General features: G+C 39.8%; 1 protein-coding gene across 2 annotated transcripts in view; it reads left to right on the forward strand.

The window, feature by feature from the left end:
• The window catches only part of camk1b (calcium/calmodulin-dependent protein kinase Ib), a 32,540-nt gene extending 14,378 nt beyond the window's left edge, over positions 1-18,162 (forward strand). Inside the window, exons 3-12 of one of the 2 annotated variants that reach the window (XM_041033458.1) lie at positions 7,518-7,649; positions 11,905-11,979; positions 13,294-13,432; positions 13,801-13,927; positions 14,416-14,491; positions 14,718-14,830; positions 15,483-15,561; positions 15,796-15,883; positions 16,145-16,274; positions 16,426-18,162. In XM_041033458.1, coding sequence (XP_040889392.1) covers positions 7,518-7,649; positions 11,905-11,979; positions 13,294-13,432; positions 13,801-13,927; positions 14,416-14,491; positions 14,718-14,830; positions 15,483-15,561; positions 15,796-15,883; positions 16,145-16,274; positions 16,426-16,523 — 1,057 coding nt within the window. In that variant the 3' untranslated portion in view covers positions 16,524-18,162. The remainder of the gene's footprint in view (positions 1-7,517; positions 7,650-11,904; positions 11,980-13,293; positions 13,433-13,800; positions 13,928-14,415; positions 14,492-14,717; positions 14,831-15,482; positions 15,562-15,795; positions 15,884-16,144; positions 16,275-16,425) is intronic. The other variant, XM_041033459.1, reaches the window with a different exon arrangement.
• Positions 18,163-18,661: the final 499 nt, after the last annotated feature.

Genomic DNA, 18,661 nt, shown 5'->3' on the forward strand with positions numbered 1-18,661 from the left:
TAGGTCGTTAATCACGTTTACAGGGAAGCAACGGCAATTTACGTCACACATTAATGAAGTGTAATGTATATGCATACGTAGATTTACAGCTGTTTGCATTTTACATATTAACGAATGGTATAATAACCACCATATAAAATATGGAAATATGCTTAGTTGATGGCTCACGGTATCTGTTGTACACACCAGATGTCAAAAAGTAAATTGCTAGTCATTACCACATTCAGATTTACAGGGATGTTTGTGAAGTAGGTTGGGGAGGAGGAGTCCAGCGTCACTCTGCCATCACCGTGCTCCCACTAAACAGATAATAGTATGAAAGCATATTAGAGGTGATATTTTTCAGCAGTGAGTCAAACATCTCAGCACCACGGCAATGCTCATATTAAGGGATTATTAAGATGAGACTGGTAAAACACTGTGATACCAGTAGATTATATTTGTTATAATTTAAATTAAACTAAATAAGTCCATTTTTATTACAGTTGTGATATTTGGGGTGTAATGATACATGGATTCATCCAGAGCCATTTTCAGTTCAGGATGCAACCAAAGCAATAATCAATATCATAGGAATGTTTACTACTGCAGATATGTAGATATATTTAGAGGAGAACACAGGCTTCAAACATACTCAGAGTGATTCAGCACCAGCATGGTATTTCCTGATCAGCACATTTATCACGTTTTATAGATATATTAAAGCAATGCTGAACAATTATCTTTCTTCATTCATTCTTGCCAAACACAAATGTCTTTGTGGCTTCATTTTTTTTTACAAAAGAATAGTCACACACATTCCACTGTTGAATGTTATATTTTTCTAAATGATTTCAATTGAATTTCTTGCTTTCTATTTGCTGTACCCAAAAACACACCACACCATGGCCCCAAAACAACAGGACTATATAAATCCAGCTCATAAAGCACTTGCCCATACTAAGCTGTTATACAGTGAGTGAGGTTTCAGATAAAGAAACCAACCTGTGGTCTGGTCGTGCAGATCTTCAAGCTCCGAGGGCCCACAGAGCAAAGATGGTCTTTTTATGTTTCAGGGCCAGTATCACAGTTGGGGATCTCTCAGCTCTGATTTACCAGATGGTCCTTCCCTATGTCTGTCTGACCTTTCCACAGTTACCATTTTGTCATCTGTTTACATACCTTCTTGACCAATTTCTCAGCAGGACAGATGGTCCAATTGGTTGGAGTTCGAGAAAACGTGGGATTTATAGGAACAAAAAAAATACATGGTCGAGGAAAGTTTGTGTTCTCAAAACACCACACCATATGAGGAGTGCTTCCTTGTTTATTTTCTAAAATGTGTACTTGCTTTTGAGTTTAACACAGCATATGTACTGTGCATGTCACCTGTGTTACACAGCAGATGGTAACAACAGATAAAAACCTTTCACAAAAAGAGAGGGACTGAGACTCAGCTCCTGTTCATTCCAAGAACAAAGCTACTATGTCTTTATGAGGCTGTGACAAGAAAATGCCATTAATTGCGATTAGAGAGTGGGTCATGGTTGATTATGCAAAAGTCTGTGCAGATTGTGTTTGTCTTGTGACGAACATGTTAAAATGTGACATTAATAGTTAACAATTTATGGTCTTTGTTGTTGTCATTGGAAATCAGTAGATTTGGGCTGGTTTTTATAAAGGTCTGTTAGTTGTTAGTACATGTTTGCATTTATGTCATGTGCCAGTTTGTCTGTTGTGCGGCCGTGAACACGCACAACGCAAAAGTATGCTTGATGGCATGTGAGATCCTAATTCCTTGGGTTTAAATTCCTTTCGTGCACCAAGTGAAGCATCGTGGGATACACACATGAAAAGGTTGCTCGTAGCGACAGAAACCAAGCAACGCCAAGTCTGTATTTTCAACAAGCAGCTTACACAGAGACAGAAACTGGTGTAAAGTGTTTGAATACAGATTTTGTACACAGCAGCACAGTGAGGATCACTGAAATATATGCTGTTTCAATTGCAAGTAAATATTTGCCCAGTGTAAGACGCCAAACATTTAAATTTTGTTGCTGTATGTCTGTATTTAAACTCTTGTGTAAAGTATTTGCACAGTGAACTTCTGAGAACACACCCTACTGTTTGGATAGTTGCAGTACGTGCGTCTTTATGGGGAGGTTTAGTGGTTAATAACTGTTCAGTGATACTGTATGTGTTTGTGTGTATCCTCTTCCTGGACACAGGTCCCATGGTGGTGATAAGAATGTCCTGTTTGGAACAGGAGCAGCTCAGTAAACACTGTTGTTTACCTTATAATCCAGCTGAAGGCTTTGGTAGGATAAAGCTTTCAGCAAACTGACCACACTACTCCCATCAAATATTCATCACAATTATACTCTTCCACAATATTATTTGAGCCTGCACTGTATTTTTATGTTTATTTTTCCACAGTTTTGCAGACATATCAAGTCGAGGCATTTGCATAAACTCTAGGTTAGTGTAACATCTACTGGGTACATACAGCAGACTTCAAATGTTCCATCTGCTACTTACTTCAGAAGTACAGTGCTTTTCTACAGCACAGTCTCTAGAGAGGCACTTGGATGAATGAGCCTGTGCTGCCAATAGTAAACAGAGAACAGGGCTTAAGAGTGAAAACATGTCCTTCATCAGGACTGTAAACTTTACCCATGTAAACTTTTCAACAATGACTTTTATCGTAACATCTCAGGATTTATATCAAACATAAAAACTGAGGATTATTCTCCTCATGTCCCTCCTCTCCATCGGTGCTTGTGAAAATCTTTCTAATCACAGAATTTATCACTTTGAATATACAAAAGCAAAATAAGCAAATGTCATTGAAAGTAGAACTAAGTAGACCATTGCCAATATTATTATTATTATCATTAGTATTAGTAGTTAGCCAGAATTGTCATTGGCAAAAGTTATACAGTCTAACTCTTAAAGGTTTGGTGTTAGAGAACATTGCCCAGCACAATGAATATATATTTCTCTACAGTTCACAGACATTTAGGAAGAAGGAAGTATCTTCTGGAACTACATGGAAACAATGTCCAGTGCAATTTGGTGACTGGGATCAGGAGAAAAAGGACCCTGTTTGGCTCTGTCTGCTGAACTAGGCTTGTTGTTTCACTTAATTTGCAAGTGCAAGCGATGATATGCAGGAGGTTTAACCAGCTTAATTATTTTACACTCCGTGCAACAGAATGTCGTTATGTCGCTTGACAAAGATGAGACACTGGTAGCGGTTTGCAAGCCAAATAACGACCAGATAAGCGGATTATGCATAGTTAAAGACATATTAGTGTTCTCAGATTTTCTCAGTGTTTGTGTGAACCACTGTTTGACACTTCCCCAGAGCCCCTTGGCCTGTCAGTGGGTGCATGGAGAATGTCAACTAAATCCTCCAGATGCTACAGAGGAATTTGCAGCACTGACAACCTCCTCCACACAGCTGGATTCCTGCCAAAGCTAATGGCCTTTCTGTGGCAGTTTTACTTTCTTGTTGAAGTTTGACCACAAGTGCTCACTCCCAGGATAATTGTTACTTTGATCAGGAAATGGGTTCAGTGTTCTGTTAGCTTTGAGGTTGATAACACCAGAGAAATCGTATGTAGGTCACTCTGGAATAAGTGTGTTAAGGAAGCAGAGATTAAATATACTTTTTGAATACTGTAAGTTGGATGTGAGATCTAAATTCACTTAATGTTGGTTTTGCTGTACCCACCATTCTCTGTACGTGCTATCCTATGACACCTGGCTTGAGCTGCTCCATATTGGGGTTGGGAGTCCTCGTGGATCTCTTGATATGCAGCTGGGTTCATGTGACATTAGCAAGAACAATGTAGTGGTGCTATTTGGAAATAAAAGCCTGCTTTTAAAGATAGAATACAAAATGGTACAGTACCATTCACAAATCAAGTGAAAATATCTTCATTTTAAGAAATTTTTGCTTGAAATCACCAAATCATACTTTGATTCTTGAGTAGCAACTTTCTTACTTAAGTAAACTTAAATGCAAGTGTGTTGCAAAACAGTCAACCAGGTCAGATAATACCTTCTTTGTCAGAAATGGAATTACAGGATTGTCAGCGATCAGGAATGAGTAAGACGTTTGCTGAATTACAGACGTAGGTAGGTTTTCTGAAATTTTTTACGAATGTTTCAGTTCACAGACAATGATTCAAAGAGGCACATAAAGTAAGCAATTAAGTGGCATTGGTTGTTAAAAAGTCAGTAGAGTTTGTCACTACTGTAGCTATAAGTGACAGTTTTTTTAATAGTTAAAGACATCAGCAATTTCTTTAAACATCTTTTTTTCATTTGGTTTGAAACAAGTGCTCAGGCAAACTGAGGAAACCACAAACTTGAGTATAGAGTCTGTCAAACCGGTTGTGGACTGTTGGCTGATTATAATTTGTGGACATGAGCAGCTCCTAAAGAAACAAACTACAACTAAAACCTAAGCTTGTAAATGAACCAACATGTTTGTCTTCATGTTGTACTTTCAGGTGCTCTATCGTGACAGAAAATACACACTTATTTTCTTATTTACACACCCAGAGGGTGAAAAGAGCGTTTTCCAGTTCAGAACTGTTTAACAGTAGAAGAATAAATATAATTTGCATATGAGCTGTCAAACATGCTGTGGACCAAAAACTTGAATAATATTCAAGTATTCATAGTCACAGATAACAAAATAAAACAAAGACATTTTGAATTGTTCCAAATTAGCAGTTTCCACATTGAGTTGTAGTCCACTGTTTGGGCTTTTCCATTAGACCAGGTTGGTCTTCTTTCGCCAAGCTGTGCTGAGCCAAGCCGTGATGACATGTGTTTCCACACATGCGGTAGCAGGGCTGACCACAGCCTTACCTGTGTCTTCAGCAGCTAAATTCATGCTCAAGTGTGCTGGAGACGAAAGCTGAGTTTCTAAATGTCTCTCTGTGTTCAACCTTCACTGCTTTTGTAACTTTGACTTGAATCTCTAGTTTCACTGCTGTGATCCTGTTTGTACTTTGAGACATCAGCCATGTTTTACTGTTTACTGATCACTTTCAGTTGTATTTATGGCCGTGTTAAGTTACTGCTAATGCAAACTGAATGTTTCCTGCTGATGCAGCGTCAAATAAAAACCTTTCCACTGGTGAACAAAGGGACACTTTTATTGTCAAGAAGTTCATTAGCGGTGTTATTCTTAAATAAAAGATAGATAATTAAATAAAAGACAGTTTTAAATATTTAAGGGACATTTCTAACTAGCCATCACTCACCACTGACTCTGGTAGTCCTTCCGTGTTAGCAAGTGATATTATCTGTGAACCGAGTTGGACTGGATGGTTGTGGTTCCTCTCTGCTCACACATGTAGCCGTCTGTGGTTGCAGAGATACTGTATGGCACATACTGACAGTCGACACATTATTACTGGTGTAACCTTTTTGATTAAGGTTCATATTGCACCTTTAAACTTTCTTGCAACTTCAGTAACACATGTTCAGGGAGACAGAGACATGTCTGAACTTGATGGTACTGCCAACATCTATTTGCAGCCCAGTTGGTCTACTGATTAGATAATGGCCTGTTCCAAAACAAACATGCATTCTCATGCAGTTCTCCATGAGCTGGTATAGAGTGAACAACCACTCAGAAGCAAAACATAAGAGGAAGTATGAGTAAGATCTGATAGGCAAACTTCCCCATAAAAATTAACCACACTCCACAACTATTGTTCCCTTCAAATTAAGTAAAAGATGTTTTTGTGTGTGTTTTATGTCAGTGTGTGACATTCCTGCTGTTTTTCTGAGCAGTTAAATCGAAATAAAGACTGATGCAACTAAAACTGTTGCAAGTTCTAGAGATCAAGCTAGTGATAGCATGAGACTCATGATTACACAATAACCACAGATGTTTTACATTGGGGCTAATTACAGAAATGCCCATATATACACATGAGTGCTCCTTCATTCTCTGTATGCCCTGAATGCCTCAAGGGCCTTTGACCAAAAGTGTATGTAATAAAATAAAGCAAGCAGATCCCAGTGTGTAGCAGCTCTTTCTTTTGTTTGTTATTGTAACAGTAAAATGTTGCCAAACATGCAGTAGAATAATACTCATACAAATCAAATCTCATGGCGATTTTAAGCAGTCAAGTGTGTTTTGCCAAATCCTCCAGGGACTTTTATACATGAAATAAATGTAAAAACCCCCATTGTAGATCTTATTTACCATTACATAAGGAGAGTTGTTCACACTGAAACATTAGGATTAATGAAGGCTCTTATGCTGCGTTACCTTCAACAGCAGAATTACCTTTAGGGTTCGCTCACTCTTGACTAAAGCAGTGTTAGAAGGTTCCTTTACTTTCCATATGGTGTCTCAGTGCTGTTGTCCTATGAATCTTGCTAGTGTGACATTGGGTTAAAACATATAATTGTGAGTCAGGAATCCCATATTGTTAGTGTACAACTTTGGATCTGAGTCAAAAATCGCTGGACTGCAGCCAAAACGCCAGAGCTCGTAAGAAATGTCTGTCTCTGCTGTTAAATGGGTCATGGGAAAATGCTAAAATTCTTTTACTGCTTTGAGTTGTTTGTCTGGTTTTTTTTATTATTATTGATTTTAGTTGGTAGGGAGAGACAGAGAGAAAAACAGAAGGAAATGTAGTTGTTTATTGTAGAAGCCATTGGAGCAGATCTAATAGCTCTGCATACTTCAGCATGTCACAACCTAACCTGAGCATAAAACTGGTGTACACTGTCATCTATGCTTGTATGACAACATACAGTACTAGAGGTTAGATATGTGTTAAAATGCTGTGTGTATCATAGCTGAAGAAATATGAATATTCTATAAAGGAATAATTCATGGAGTTAGCTGCTCTGTCATGGTAATAGGTGTTATACTTAATGCCTGAACCTACACTGTGTTGCACTGATCCACAGTCATGCACACACCTTCATATAAATTACTGAACCACACTGTGTGGTGTCCAGACACAAACATAAACACATTCACGACGCACATATTTAGGCAGTTTAGTGTAAATTGAACAGATTTATCAAACGTATCAATTAAGTTGAAACGTTTGCAGTACTGTCATTAACTTTTGCTCCAGTAAAGCATGTTGAGTGGCCATCCAGTTGACTGAAGGACATGGTTGAGATTTTAAATCTGAAAGTTTTGGTCTAGTACCAAAATTTGTCACTGAGATAAACCTCAGCATTTGATATCGGTGCTTCCAAATCATCCCACCGAGTTGTAGCCTGTCCAAAACTTGACTCAGCAGCAACCCAGAGACTTCAGGAGGAGGAGGCTCCAGTTAAAAATAAACACGATCTGGCATCAGTAGGCTAGAAATTCTTCCAGCACTTAGATGTAAGTAGCCAAGTTATTAGAAAAGTTTGGCCAATTTAACATCAAAGCAGGAGTTTGCTTTTTTCTCTGCAATGTCACAGATGCACCTGAAAAGCTCTGCCCACACAGCCAGTGATTGTGTTTTACAGACTGATCTGTGTTATCTGTGTTTCAGGGGAGCCTTTTCTGAGGTGGTCCTGGCTGAGGAGAAGAGGACCCAGAAGTTGGTGGCTATCAAGTGTATCCCCAAGAAGGCATTAGAGGGCAAGGAAAACAGCATTGAGAATGAGATAGCAGTCCTGCACAAGTAAGTGGACTTCTCTGATTTGAGAAATAAGCAATAAAAGACCCTGTATTTCTTTATTATGTAATATAACATGATGGTAACATATAAAATAAAATTGCACTTCTGAACCAGTCTGTGTCGAAACCACAGACCTTTAGCGATGTTCAGCGTTAGCCTTTATCTGAAATACTATCTACAAGGTTCAAGACGGTAAATTTTTCATCACTGCATCTCCATTACTGAAACATGGTTGTTGTATCACATTACTAGATATCATATATATCGTATATGACTGTTGTAACATGACCTGTCATGCATGTGATATGCATCATATTAAACTTTATCTTACTTGTCACTCAAACATGGACATGCCTGTTTGGATCCTTATATTCCAACAGTTAAAAATAGTTAGATTTAAAAGTCCAGGACCAAACAAAAAAAAAACGTAATTTGCTTTTACCACTATTGGTGTCTTGTCCGTCTGGATAGTGTTGGTTTTATTTGTCCAAGTACAAACAAGGTGAATTGGATTTTTTCATACATGGTGCTCAAATGGCATTTTGAAAATTCAAACACAGCTTATGTTTCAGGAAACAAGGTCCTGGTTAGTCTGGAAAAACCACAGACCTCATTGTTTCTCACAGTGCGTTACTTCGTACTTCAGTATCACTACTTGCTACTGAAGAAATAACATGTTCTGTGGATTAACCTGACCATCAGCTTCTGGAAAGAGACGCTGCTTTTGTGTATTTTTAGTGCTGTTTTGTCACTGTAAACACATCCATTGTATTAGGGTGACAAAGTGTTTTGGGGTGAACTGGCCCTTTAATTTGTCCCAAAAAAGTAGTGGTTTCACTTCTTGATGATATGGAGCCATATCACATTAAATGTCCACACCTACAAAAACTACTGCATGATTGCTCCCCACCCAGCTCATGCACAAGTTTTCGTTCTACCTGTGCAAAGGATATAGGGCTTTATTATATTAAGACAAAGGCAAGTGACGGTAACACTCCTGGTAATTGCAGAGTGCTTCAAACATACTTCTCTTTAGATGTGGGGAATTACAGGCCATGGTGAAAATGGCTGATCTACATTGGGTCCCAAGTTATTTTTAGAGCTCTTGTTGCCTGGGTTACAGGAGACACACAACTCTAAGAGCCAGCATAAAACTATGATCCCTCCTGAGGTGAGGGTGGTGGAATGACAGTGGTTAGCAGTTTGGTTACAGTGTTGACAAATGGAGTAAACTGAGGAATACTTGGCCTGAAAATCATGGTCCGCTTGCCCTCCCTGAAGTTTGTCTAGACTCATCCGAAGGCTTCATTACTCATTTTAACACGTCATCCTCAGGTCCCCCTCAGTACACAGAGCAGAGGACAGGGTCTGTGTGGTGCTTTGAATTGGTCTAATTTAAGTAAAAATAGAGCAATATCGGATGTTCGCTGATGTTCTTTGGTTTGCAAGGTGATGAAGTTATCGGATTAAAATTATATTTCCTTCCTTTGGGTTTTTCTGACCAGTTAAAGGTGTAGTTGCAGTCAGTTGTGTGAATACAGCAACCAGGCCCAGCTAACAATGAGAGAAGTGTTGAGGTATTTTTAACACAAAATTCATCATGTCCCTGTCTAAATGTTGAAAATGAAACCCCAATTTTGTTCCAACAATGTACTATTCCCACAACATGAAACTTAGTGTCACTGTCTTCTTTTCTTTTCTTTTCTTTTTTTTTTTTAATCTAGAAACAGCAGTACAGTACTGAAGATTTACAGTGATGTAAACTTGGTCTTTTGTTTCTGGCCACAGACAGCTGGCACACATAAATGTTATTCTCTCAGAAGCAGTCTGAGGCCGCTCTATCTCCGCTTTTGCTTCCTGTCAGGCCAGAGCCAAACTTGTCATCTTGACTCTTGTTATTCCTCTCACTGTAAATTAATTTGTGTTTATTTAATATTTCCAACCTGTATAAAACTCTTGTAACAGTGTTTTGATTTTAATTCTATACAAAAAGTTAATTTATTATCAATTTAGTGTCTAATGGCTCAGTTTGTGTTGGGGCAGATGCAAAGCCAGATGATTCTCATTACATACACTCAGTCACCTCCTCATTGTTCTAATTGCTGTTTGTAAAATGGCTGCCCAGCCTAATGGTTTGGTTTGATAAACCTCCAATATAGCCGCGTGATATCACATTGGTTAGCTGGCTGCTCATCCTTTTCCCATTTTATCTAGACCAAACATTTACTCAAACACAGACGTGTGCAAATCCAGTGACTAATCACATTCTGCTAAGTCATTTGTAGCTGTGCCAACCAGAAGAGTTGGTGCGGAGGCTCTGTTGAAAACCTGAAAAGTCTTATTAACATGGCTGTATTACATACCTGAAACATATTTTTGTGCTAGAAGTGTCAAATGGATTTGATGTAAACAATGTTGGACTCAAAATAACTCTGTGTTTTTCACCACAAGTCCATTGCTCATAACGTTTCCGGCCCAAAAACACCAAATATCCACTTTTACTGACTCCTCTGTTAAAACGTCATGCCTGAGATGAGGCACCTGCCTCTTAGGAAGGAAGCTGTGGCACACAGGGCATTACTCAATATCCTGAAAATGTTAACCTATGTCATGTATCGTTCTGTACGTGAACATGCACCTAAGTAGTCTTATTACTGAAAAACTAAAAAAACTAAACAAAAAAACATTTGTGTCTCAGCTGTAAGAAAAACAAATAAAATACAAATGTGCTAAAAAAAAAAAAGAAACATAGCACTTATGATGAAACTCTCACCCAAATGCGTCATTATTTGAGAAACTCAACAGAATATGGATTTAAGAATCAGTAGATCTGCCAGTTTCACCCACATGTCAGATGCAGTTGTTACCGGGTAGACAACACTGTTCTCTAATTTGCTGACCTCTATGTTCTGGTGCCTTGTGAGACCCACAGGCGCTGACAGAGGTCAGCAAATGACTCACCAGCCCTCAACAGACATTTCAACACTCTGACAGTCACCATGACCAGTGTCCACCATTTCTATGTTCATCGCCCACACAAACACACCTGCACAGAAATCCAATTGAAATTCAGCAACTTGACTACATGTATCTATATTTGTGTGAGGAAGTGCACGCTTGAGCACACACACGTGAACGCGTGTGTTCTCAACTCGGCAGATTTAATCCATCGTCCATCCTTCACTGGGTCCATGTCTCCTTCCTCACTGAGCTAAGCAGATGAATGAAGGTGTCAGTGCGTTGTTACAATCTGGATAAGAGTCATCGCTGTAATCCAACATGAGCTGAGGCTGACACATACACGGTTACCTCCTGTACAGCTCAGACACGTGGCTTTGTGTTGTCTTTGTGTTCCTGCCTCCAAGTCAACTCAGTAACCTTCACGCGCATAGTCTGAGTACTGAGGTAAATTAAATGAGGTGGTTACACACAGTGAGTGCATGATGAGGACATGGATGAGGCTGGTTTGATGCTGTTCCACTAATCCTCAGTTGGCGGCGGTGAAAACTTAACCATGCGCCATCAAACATGGATGTAAACAGTGTACAATTCAACATATTTAAAAAATTAGCTTTGAAAATATTTTATGGGAAAGGAAATGCATTTAACACATTTATCTCAACCTCAAGGACACACACTATGTTTTGATGGGCGACGCTGAATGTTTGTTTGTTTACAAGAAAAGTCCACGGGGTACCTTTTAAACTGAGAATATCAAAGATGTCACAAGGTGGGAAAGAGATGTTGACGCACACACATACAGACCGAAGTTACTGATAATGATTTCGGAGTCTACATCCACCTGTGTCTCACAGGTGTTTGACACACAGGGTATTGTAAGAGTACAAGGTATTGTAAGAGTACACACTGGTCAAGCAGAGAAGTACAATACCCACCTTGATCTGGTGAGTCATCCTCTCACCCCTGTCAGTGCACCCACGGGTCTCAGGGGGCAGTAGAACACAGAGTTCAGCCAATTAGGGAACTGCATACCACCACACAGGGTGACCTCCCCTACAGCCAGTAAACAGTACATGGGACTGTTGGATGAAGCTGCATGGTGGGTACACACAGTGACTGTCACAACCAAATCCACTGGGCTGACACCCAGGAGAATTATTATTTATGCCACCTGCAGACTTTGCAAATACTAGTGGCTGAATGAAAATGACTAGTAGGGTTGTGGGGTTTTTTTAGTAGAAGAATAAGCTTGACAACTTCATTTCTCATTTTCTTTCTCTTCTCTCCCTCCTCACAGGATTAAACATGCCAACATTGTTTCTCTGGAAGAGATATTTGAGAGTAAATCACACCTCTACCTTGTCATGCAACTGTGAGTATTCGCATATGTGTGGGTTTGTGTGATTCGTCTTTGTGTGATGTGCGTTTCAAACTCCCTACTTGTGCTATCTCCCACGCACTGCATGTCACATGCCATTAATTGTGCTCTGCAGCACACTTGCCTGTGCGTGAACACACGCTCACAAGAAAACACTGTACTATGCCTACTCACGAGCACCAGTGGGGTGTTCGCCCTCACACCTGCAGCCTGTCAGCCTCCCACCCACCTCAACTCCTGAAATGTCAGAGAGAGAGAGAGAGAACCAGACGAAGGACAGATCAGGATCACCAGCGCTATTAAGTGAGAGGCTTCTGAAAATATCAATCATTCATGCATTAATCACAGTCACTGGCAAACCAGAGAAACTAAAGACAGAGGCAGAGAGAAGGGGGCAGGGGTGCATTTATAAAGGGAAGGACTGGTGGGAAATTCTTTTCTTGGGTACTTATGTTTTTCAAGTTGTTTTCAAAAGTTACTCCAAACCATTGCAATGTAATTGTGTTCTCTCATAGTAGTTTTTGTATTGACCTTGTAATACATTTTGGGCTCCCTCTGATTCAAGGTTTCACAACAACAATTGTTAAACAATTGTTGAACAATAACACCCAGAGCTCCCAAACAATAATGGATCAGCTCTTTCAATTTTATCTTAACGTGACCTAAAGACATTAAAGAGATGTTTCAACGAGATGTAAAACCGAACGGGGGAGTGGTGTTTTTTCATGAGGGAATTCAGTGAGGGTGTATGGGCAAAGGAACACAGGGATATTTTTGTGCGACTGAGCTATTACAGACACAAATGGTGTCACTTTTTAAAAACACCCGAATGTTCAGCAATGCTCCGAGTTTTGTTCTTTTCTGTTCTCTCCTTTATTTCTTCATTGTGCCTGGAACGGTTTGCCTGCCCTTACCTTTTCTCTGAATTCTTTCCCTCATTCATGGTATTTTAAAAATATCAAGTCTGTGTGTGTGTGTGTGTGTGTGTAAGCGTGTGATTGATGTTGGAGGCTCAATGAAAGACACCCAGTTAGCAAGATGTTCTGTACGCAGAGTGAAGTCTCCATCTAGTGGCGTCTGCGTCCAATATCAAGCGGACATGATCACACTGTGTGTGGTTTCCTGTGGCTTCATTCACACCACCACTTTTCCATCTTTATTCATTTGTTTATAACACTCAGTTTGTCCTGTTGTTCAAAAATATTTTTAAGTTGATATCTTCCCCCCACTCCTTCTCATGTCTCTCACTACTCCTCTCTCATGTCCCTTAACAAACCAACAAATCTTCATTGGGTCCTGTCCACGCAGGGTGTCCGGTGGGGAACTCTTCGATCGCATCATAGAGAAGGGCTTCTACACAGAGAAAGATGCCAGTAAGCTCATTCAGCAGATTCTGGACGCTGTCAAATACCTCCACGACATGGGCATCGTGCACCGTGATCTCAAGGTCAGTCGAGAGTCAGAGATATAGGTATGATTTGTACACTGTGTCAGTGTGCTGACCATACATGAGTAAACAAAATGATGTCAGGACTCACAAACTCTGTTTTCCCCCCAAACTGAAAACATGTGTGATTTGCCATTATACTATGGTTCTGCTGATAGTAAACAAGCATTAACTTTAGTGTGGTCTTTGTAATCCTGTCTGTACAAGCATATAATCCTTTTAGCAAGATTAGTAATCACTATGTACATGTTTGTGTTTGTGCTGGCAGTGCAGGAGTTTGTACATTTGTGTGTTTAGGAAAGGACTTTGAATGTTTTTGTAAGATGCTGCTGTATTTACATCCCCGGTTTTGTCCGTCCTCATTGTAGCCAGAGAATCTGCTGTATTACAGCATGGACGAAGACTCCAAAATCATGATCAGTGACTTTGGTCTGTCTAAAATTGAGGGCTCTGGCAGTGTGATGTCGACGGCTTGTGGAACTCCTGGATATGTTGGTAAAGAAATCAAGATACTGTCTTATATTTTTTAAAAATCAGTTTGTAATTAATCTGTTTTATGGCAGGGAACACTGAACCATGCAGTATTAGCACAGTTCCAATGTAGCACTATACAGCACGACTCAGAATGTATTATTTCTTTTCGTGCCACAGCTTCATTACTTCATTACAGTTATGAAAAACCTATGAGGGACAATAACAAGCAGTCACGTACAGTATAACTATCAAGAGATTCAGTATCTCATATAGACATTCAACAGATTTGACAACATCAATTCATGTTAGGCTAATTTTGCCCTGGTGAAAACACTGATACTGGTTTTGGTTTGAGTAGCCCACTGTAGCTGACAGTTGTTGGTAGGCTGATAGTTTGCAGATTGAAATAGATAAGGTATAGTGATACTAAGCAGAATATGGAAAAGGTGCCTGTTGGTGATCATTTTATCACACATCTTAACTGAATGACCTCGTCTTTTTTCTTTCAGCCCCTGAAGTGTTGGCTCAGAAACCCTACAGTAAAGCAGTGGACTGCTGGTCTATTGGTGTCATAGCCTATATTCTGTGAGTGGACACTTTTAAGACGCAAACCCAGCCCAACATAGGATGTAGAAATTCTGCAATATTTTAATAGCTATATAATCTTTATTTTGTTCCAAATCCGTCATGATGCTGTCATTATTGTCTCTGTGTTTTGCCTCTGGATACTTAACATTAGTATCAGTGTTGCAAATTACCTGGGAGGAAGTCTCCTGCATGTCTGACACCCGTCCTCTCCTGTGTGTCTCAGGTTGTGTGGTTACCCTCCCTTCTATGATGAGAATGATGCCAAACTGTTTGAACAGATCCTGAAGGCAGAATACGAGTTTGATTCTCCTTACTGGGATGATATCTCTGATTCAGGTATCAATCCATTTTTCTTCAGTCCTCTCCCGTCGGCATGAAACAGGCTTTTCATGCAGATGCGACAAATGTGTATATATCTCCTTAGACGTGTAGCTCTCCGAGTGTTTACTAAGCTCATCAGTAATTATGCCTTCTCCTAAAGGTCCTTTGTTGAGCAGCATATTGTAGAAAAGGTCAGGCTGGCAACAGGGAACAGGGCGATGAACTTGTTTTTTTTTTTTTCTTTCTTGTTTGAGAGAGTCTTGTTCCAAGTTTTCCGAGCCAATAAATATTTTGTCCATTCCCTACTGATCATCACCTTGCGGGTGTTGAGCCCACAAGCCATGGCAATGATCCCACGCTGATTTTTTTCCCAGTCCTGGCTCTTGACTTGGGTCCTTGTTTCTCTGCTCTGGGAGAGGATCTCTCCAACTTTTAGGGCAAATTAAACAGTTGATGCCAATTTTCTGACTTATGGGAATTACCTCAAGATGTGTTTTATCTTGTTTTTCAGCACTTAGAATGTGAAATATTATCATATTAATAGACTGTGCCCAGTCTGAATCTGAATTGGTACCATTAGCTTTCATAAATAAATTGACTACGCCAATTCTGTGCAGCTGGTGGCTTTATTGATCATGAGTTTTTTCATCTTTCTTCTTCATTATAGCTAAAGACTTCATAGTCCACCTGATGGAGAAAGACCCCAAAACACGTTACACCTGTGAGCAGGCTCTGCAGCACCCCTGGTACTGGACCTATACTCCTCTATCATAGCGCAATCACAAACTCACATTAATCACAACACATTTTCTGATTAAAATCATGAGACTCCAACAAACAAATTTAGTTTGACAAAATAATGTAACCCTTGGTGCTAATGAAATTCTCTTCCTTTAAAGTGATGTTACTGTACTTGTACAATCATGACTTCTGTCTATTGCACACACACTCATATGTCTCCTGTTTCCTCTCTCTGTCAGGATTGCTGGGGACACTGCCCTGGATAAGAACATCCATGAGTCTGTCAGTGCTCAGATCAAAAAGAATTTTGCTAAAAGCAAGTGGAAGGTGAGTCAGACTTTTAGCCTCAGTTAAAATTTGGTCTTGGTTTGAACTTGAGGAATTTCTTCTTTGCTTTACTTTGTTTCTGTTTTTATAGAGATCAAAATCCATCTTTTTAAACTTTTAACTTTCAAGAATGAAACTTGTTTGAATTATTAAAACCATTCAAGAATTTAAATGGCCACAAATCTGCCACGGTTAGTGTGAGACACATGAGATACTGTTGTAACTGATGTTTAGTTGTTGTCTGTGGCCTTTCCTCTGCAGCAAGCATTCAACGCCACAGCAGTGGTTCGTCACATGAGGCGCCTCCAGCTGGGCACCAGTCATGAGGGACCCAGCCCCACCCTGCCCAGCCCGTGCCGAACTCATCTGCTGATGCCAGAGGAAGGTGCAGGTGCCAGCTGTGGTTTTTAGTTTCTTCCGTCTGAGTCATTTGTTTATCTTATGCACACAGTTATGAGGAGTGTAAATATAGCAGCGGTCATGTGTATAATGACAAACAGCATTACTGATGACTGCAGGTCTTGCCTCTTTCTCTCTCTCAGAGGCTTGTTGTGAGGGAGGGTGCTCCCAGAACGTCGAGGGCGGGGCAGACCCCCTGTCCAACTGCAACTACCGCTGCCACCCGACCAGCAGGGTGTGATCCCCGCACCTGCGCCACTCACCTGTCTAATCGATCCCAGTGACTTTCCAATTTTAACCCCCTCGGTGGAACCAGAGGAACCATCTCCCCCATTATATGGTTAGGAATACAGCGTCATTCCAACCTCTCGCCTGCAGGGGGAGCAAGCCTGTCCAGCCTGAGAAGGCAGACATAAAATGGGATGAAATGGAGGAGGAGGGAGACTTGATGATGATGATGATGATGATAATGATGATGAAGCACCAGAGCGGATCACTTTTACAGACTGGGCTGGTAGTCTGGGATGAGTTGAAAAGGGGTGAGACGATACAAAGGAGGGGAAGATAACCTCCTCCACCAGCTTGTCAGGTGTTTTTTTTTTTTTGCCGCAGCAGGACAGAGCTTGTTGGACACTGTTTTTATTCATGATTCAACCTGTCTCTTTGTTTGTGTTACTGTTTATTGTTTTATATATTTTTGTGTTGTCTTTTTAACCTCTTCCTGTTAGACTTTGGAGTGTAAATCCAGAAACAATATCTGCATGATCAGGAGAGAACTTTTCCCCATGCATGTTTTGTTATCTTTAAAATATAAATGCAGCGTCGCAGTACCATGCAAATGACACGATAGAACATTGTGTGCAAAGGCAGAAGGGCACACAGCATTTTGATATGTTGCAGTATTTGAAATGAAATTTGAGTTAAATCTTGTAATTTTACAAATTTGCATTCTGTTGTGCTTTTAGACAATCAGTGACATAATAGTTTATGCAATGAAAACTCCATCTGTCTACCATGTAGCCTTTCTTGTGGCGATATAGTGTTTCCATGCAGTGGTTAGGCTTTTTGAAAGTAAAAGGCTCCCCCTCTCTTTTTTCTAAACCTCTTCAACCTCTCGAGCACAGGGATATATCTTTGTCTAAGGTGCCTTTAGGATATATAATATGATGGGTTTATTTTCAGGTAACTTCTGAAATGATTTGTCTTTTTCTGCGGAGTTCTTGCAGCACATACTCTTTCTGTAACGTCGTATTTTGTATGTATCATATTTTCAGCTCTAAAACCCTGTTAGTTTTATGCTTTTTGTCTCAAAGTTAAGTACTGTAATCTCAGAAGAAAGCCCTGCACGCATACAGTACCAGTTGCCATCATGGTCAGCACATTTTGTTTTTCTCAAAATCTGTTTTAATTGAAATTAACCAGTTACAGACAGTTACTTTATGGAATGGGTAAAGTATCAATAATAAAAACCTGGGAGGCATCATTTATTTATTAAAAAAAAAAAAAAAAGCATCAAATAAATTTTTTTTTAGAAACATCCTCTAGTATTTTGCCTTCTCCCTCATTACACATTAAAGAACGTATTAAAGAAGGTGTTCATGTATCTAATTACATCTTGTGCAAAAAAAAAACAAAAGAAAACTTGAAAAAGCATTGATCAGTGTGCTTATCTTCAAAACTAGGCTGAGTTAGCAGGATTAGGTAGGTTGAGTGAATGCCAAAAAAAAAAAAAGGCAACCAAAATTTGATATGCATCTGTCACCATGTACTGTACCTTTACCATCATTACAGTCCTTTTCTTTTTACATTCTGTTACAGGCGCATTTCCTCCACGTGCAGCCTGTTTAGAAATTACCTGGATTAAAGAATGTGAATATGCACCAGTTTGACTCACTTCATCTTTACTGTACACCCACCAGTGTTTTTTTACACTGGTGTATACAGAGTATGTACTCTGTATTCATCTTACGGTATTTTATTCATTCTAATTGAAGATGTGTGTAGACAAACATACGGCAGTGATGGTTCTTTTATTGGGTTTTATGAAGAATCCTATGCTGTAAATTTCTAGTAACAGATGTAAAGGAGCTGTACACACATTTGTTTGAGTCCCCATGTACTTTATTCTGGAGCCTGTTGCTATGACTGTCCTGGGAGGCTCACAGGACCACAGACGCTGGCATGTTCCATGAGCTTCATCCACCCTCTGATCTCTCCATCGTTACCTTGAAAGGATCTCCATTCCTTTTTAAACTATTCATTCTCTCTCTCTGATACACCAGTATAGACGTTTGGTACTGATGTGATTACGTATGTTTGCATGATGTGGCTTGAAATTTGTGAATCCCATGATTAACAATGAATAGTGTGTACACTACT

The sequence above is a fragment of the Toxotes jaculatrix genome, chromosome 3, assembly GCF_017976425.1.
Source record: "Toxotes jaculatrix isolate fToxJac2 chromosome 3, fToxJac2.pri, whole genome shotgun sequence".
In the NCBI taxonomy this organism is placed as follows: domain Eukaryota; kingdom Metazoa; phylum Chordata; class Actinopteri; family Toxotidae; genus Toxotes; species Toxotes jaculatrix.